General features: G+C 46.6%; 1 protein-coding gene across 1 annotated transcript; it reads right to left on the bottom strand.

Moving 5' to 3' along the window:
• Positions 1–617: 617 nt before the first annotated feature.
• LOC140417908 (probable G-protein coupled receptor 139) lies at positions 618–2,435 on the bottom strand. The gene is made up of 2 exons (XM_072501340.1): positions 2,233–2,435; positions 618–1,516 (listed from the first exon to the last, which is right to left on the bottom strand). The coding sequence occupies exons 1-2, from the start codon at positions 2,414–2,416 to the stop codon at positions 618–620; spliced, it is 1,083 nt and encodes a 360-aa protein (XP_072357441.1). The 5' UTR covers positions 2,417–2,435.
• Positions 2,436–4,952: the final 2,517 nt, after the last annotated feature.

Here is a 4,952-nt window from a genome sequence, read left to right as displayed (position 1 = left end):
CCCCCCACAGGCCGCCCCCCGGATCCTTCCACGGCGAGGTCACGCCGGCTGAGAGCAGGTTCGAATGGCGCCGGCGTGTCTTAGGCTTTTATGCTACGGCCGCGGTCCCCAATCGGCACTGCGCTGACCACGCCGCGCCAAAGGCTCCGATTCTCCGCTCTGCGTGGCGCCTATCGGGGCGATTCTCTGGCCTGGCACCGGGCTGAGAGAATCACGCCCCCGGTGTAGACACGATGGGCCGAATGGCCTCCTTCTGTACCATAGCAATTCTGTCATTCTGTGATCGGAAATTCAACAACTCTCAGACTACCTGACACTCCAGGTGAGCCTCTTTTCTCAATTAGAATCTTTATCAGTCATTTCCTGGGATATGTCAATAGCACTATGGCTCCTGACTTCGCTTAATAAATACTCCAGGTGTGTGGACAGACTGGCCAATGGAAGGGAAGAGATGCCATGGGTGGATTTTGCTATCAATCCGTGTGTGGGAGTCGATTGATGGGCAGTTGTCACGGCAATAGGAGAGGATGTCAAGGGATGCCCCCCTTTCCAACCACCTCCTTCCTGGTAAAGTGAAATAAAAATTCTGGATACCCTCAGTGATTCAGTTCTTCATATCATTTAATGAACTGAAGAATTGGAGTAAAGGGGAATTTCAACATATTCTTGAACTGTTGCCTGAACTTAGTCTGGGTCACAGCATAAATTCCAGTGTTGGTGCAGCAACTCAGGAGCTGCAACATGAAGGCCAATTCCATCACAAAGCCATCTAGAAATACAGACTTATATCCCAAATTAAACATCCGTTTCCATATCGAATAAAACATTAACACTGACCATAACAGGATGAAATTGGCTGAGATAACGAACAGTAAAATGATGGATCTCCTTCGACTCTCCATCTCTGGGTCTTTGGGACTCTCCCCATCACTGTGAGCCTGGAATCTCTTGCGGGCTCTGCTGCTCACTAAAATGTGCCTGACGGTCAAAACATTGAGCAGCAGAATCAGGAAAAATGGGATACACGGAGTTATAATGTTATGGACGAACTCGAGTGTCGCCCAGACTGGAGACAACAGAACGCTGCCTGTTACCTCACAAAACCAGGGGTCGTTCAAGAGCACATACCCACCTAATAACATAAAATACCAGAAAATGTTCTTTAAACAGCTCAGCACAGTCACTGTTCCCAGAATCACAGACGCCGTTTTTTCGCTGCAATATTTACTTTTCAGCTTCTGGCAACAAATGGCCACAAATCGATCAAAAGTGAAAGTGACGGTGAACCAGACAGAACAGTCAGTGGCTGCATAAAGCAGGACAGCGTGGATATTACACACACGGATTACCCACAGGAAAAGAAAATGTTCCTCAAAAACAATTGGAATGTGTCTCAATATCAGGTCGAGGATAATGACCAGTAGATCCGCCAATGACATGGCCACCAGGTAACAAGTGACACATTTGGAGAGACCACACTTTCGGCGGAAGAGGATCACAATCGTCACTAAGTTCACTGCAAGGAAGGGTAATAAACAATGAAATTACACATCAGGCTGGGGGAAATCTTTCTAGTTGAGTGAGGAGGTATTGAGGCTTTGGAGGCAGCGGGAGGTGAATGACAGCGCGCCTCCCACCATTTTGTGGTTCTGGATATTGACAGAGAAATAGGATTAATTTCAGGAGTGAGGTCATGGAGGGATGCAATCACAAGAATGAGAATACTAAAATGGAGTTTCTGCCTGACCAGAGACTGATGTAGGTCAGTGAGCTCAGGAATAATGGCTGAATGGGACTCAGTGTGAGTTAGGGTATGGGACACACAGTGTTGCATTAGCTGAAGTTCATGAAGCTTTGCAACAGGAATTGTGTGACCAGGATGGTGCTGGAATAGTTGTGTCTGGATTTAACAAAGACACAGGTGAGGGTTTATTCAGTAGCTGGGCTGAGGCAGAGGTGGGGATGGGTGATATAGTGGAGGTGGCATTGAACTGGATTGGAGATGGAGAAAATATGGGGTCAGAAATCCGCTCAGGATTTCGCACATGGTGCGCACAGTCTCGTTCCACATCAGACAATTGGCCAGGGAGGGCAGTGAAGTCACTGGACAGGGAACAGAGTTTGTGACTGGAACTGAAGACAACAGCTTCCATCTTCAAAAATGGAAATGGTACAAACAGAAATGAAGTTAAATGCAGTTTATCCAATGAATAACTGGACACGGGGACTTACCAGGGACACCAACAATAGCCAGGCTGGGATAGTAACCTGCTTGAATAATGTGAAGTATAAAATAGATCCGCAATGCTAATGACAGCCAATCACTGTAAGCAGAAAGATATAAAAGTGCCTGCGATAGACCCCTGTCATTCGCTGTAACATTCCAATCGATTGTTCCCAGTTTCAGATCCATCATTGTAACATTCCAATCGATTGTTCTCAGATTCTAATCCACTGTTGGAATATTCCAATGGATTGTTCTTAGATGCTGATCGCTCCTCTCTGTCTCCCTCTAGCTGCTGATCCCTGTTAGTGTCGGAGTTGATGCAGCCGCTGACACTATGGGATAACGCATTGAAAGGAGCCCCTTATTAAGAGAAGAGGGAAACTCTCCAGTGACACAATTAGGATCCATGGAGACTGACATTAATTACAGTCACTGAACAAACAGGTTCAGTTAACCCCTTTAGTCAAAGACTTTTTCTATCACAATAATATGGAACATTTATCGGGTCTGGGTGGGATGATTCAGTGTGGCTGAGGGCAGGAATGGTGGAAATAGCGGAAGGGCTGACCATAATCTTTCATCCTCCTTGGGTATGGGAGTGGTGCCAGATGAAGGGAGGTTGTAAATATTCCAGCCTGATTATAAAAGGATAAACTCTGCAAATGCAGGGCAGTGAGAATAATGTCAGTGGGACACTAGCGAGAAGCTTGCTTGGAAAATAAATCCATAGAGTCCCTACAGTGCACAAGGAGGCCATTTTTCCCATCAAGTGTGCAGCGGCCCTCTGAAGGAGCGCCCTACCCAGGCCCACTCCCCCATCCTATCCCCGTAACCCCACCAAACCTGCACATCATTGGACTGTGGGAGGAAACCCACGCAAAGACAGCGAGAATGTGCAAACCCCACACAGGCAGTGACTCAAGGCCAGAATTGAACCCAGGTCCATGGCGCATTGAGGCAGCAGTGCTAACCACTGTGCCACCGCAACGTCCCAAAATTAGCTTTCAAATGGCAAACAGCACAGATATGTTGTCGGGAAATCCTGTCTGGTAAACCTGATGGAATTGTTTGATATACAAATGAAGTGTTGAAGTGTTCCCAGTGAAACACAGGGTCCTCTAACAACAGGAGATCCTGTCGGATACAATCAGTGATGAAAGCTTCCAGAGTGAAATATTCCAATGGTCTTTACAACATTGAAGTGTTCCCAGTAAAACTTGTCAATTTAATAACCAGGTTATCTTTCAAAAGCAACAAGTTCTCACAATGGTCTGATTATTACATCATAAACCGTAAACATGGAGACTGTTGTAACCATGACAACATGGTGACCAATCGAGGACAGCTGCTGTGAAGCTTCATAGTGTCTGCACTCAATGTGTTGGCAACATTGTCCATTTCAGGGCTGCTATTTCTGAGTTATCTCTGATTTCTTTCTCTTTGAGGATAGGTGTCGGTGTGATTGATAAAGCTGACAATCGTTGTAGCCGGGAGGAAGGACAGTCACGTCGTTCACTGTCGTGAGAAGAGTTTGGAGATAGTTCAAAATCCATTTGTGTTGGGCAGAGTTTGTGAATATTGGAGTTCGATTGGGAGAAACCGAAAGCTGGATGTCAGTGGGAGTAATCTTGAATCGATGTCTACATTATGACAGTGGACAATAACTCCCACCCTCGTCACCACCAAAGATAAATTGTCCACTTTGTGTCTAATCTTGACCAAGAGGAAAATGTTTCACCTGGGTTTTCTCAGAGGTGTAAGATGACCTGCTACCAGTGATGGGGAAGGGTGATCTTTCTCGTTCTGCCATGCTGTGCGGCAGTGTGACTTTCCAGTGGATTGTTACTCTACCCCGAGCGACATTCCACTGTTGAGATTCTGCTGCTGGGAGCTGCAGGAGGGGGAGAGAGCGGCAGATTAATCCAAATGTTGGTGACTTCATTCCACTGTTGACTGTTTCATGTTTAAAGTGTGTTTGCTTTTCTTTGTATAAATGCACTGTTGTAGCTTTGTGTTTGTAAGAATATTTTGTTGCAAAAAGGTGTGGCCTGGTGTCTTTTCCTTGTTGGTTAATGGTTTTTGTGATATGTAGACTGTTGAAAACCAAATACACTTTAAACATGAAACAGTCAACAGTGGAATGAAGTCATCAACTGTTGAGTAGTTCATAGAATTATCATGGAATTTACAGTGCAGAAGGAGGCCATTCTGCCCATCGAGTCTGCACCGGCCCTTGGAAAGAGCAACCTACTTAAGCCCTTGCCTCCACCCTATCCACCTGACGTTTTGGACACTCACGGGCAATTCAGCATTGCCAATCCACCTTCGCTGCACATCTGTGGACTGTGGGAGGAAACCGGAGCGCCCGGAGGAAACACACGCAGACACGGGGAGAAAGTGCAAACTCCACACAGACAGTCACCTGAAGTCGGAATTGAACCCGGGACCCTGGAGCTGTAAGGCAGCAGTGCTAACCACGGCTTAATAGCACAGTGGATAGAACTGTTGCTTAACAGCACCAGGGTCTCAGGTACGATTCCTGGCTTGGATCACTGTGCGGAGTCTGTACATTCTCCCTGTGTCTGTGTGGGATTCCTCCGGGTGCTCCGGTTTCCTCCCACAAGTCCCGAAAGACAACCTGTTAGGTGAATTAGACATTCTGAATTCTCCTTCAGTGTACCAGTACAGGCACGGAAATGTGGCGACTAAGGGGTTTTCACAAGAA

Source organism: Scyliorhinus torazame, chromosome 5 (assembly GCF_047496885.1).
Source record: "Scyliorhinus torazame isolate Kashiwa2021f chromosome 5, sScyTor2.1, whole genome shotgun sequence".
Lineage (NCBI taxonomy): Eukaryota > Metazoa > Chordata > Chondrichthyes > Carcharhiniformes > Scyliorhinidae > Scyliorhinus > Scyliorhinus torazame.
This window is presented reverse-complemented; position numbering and strand designations above follow the sequence as displayed.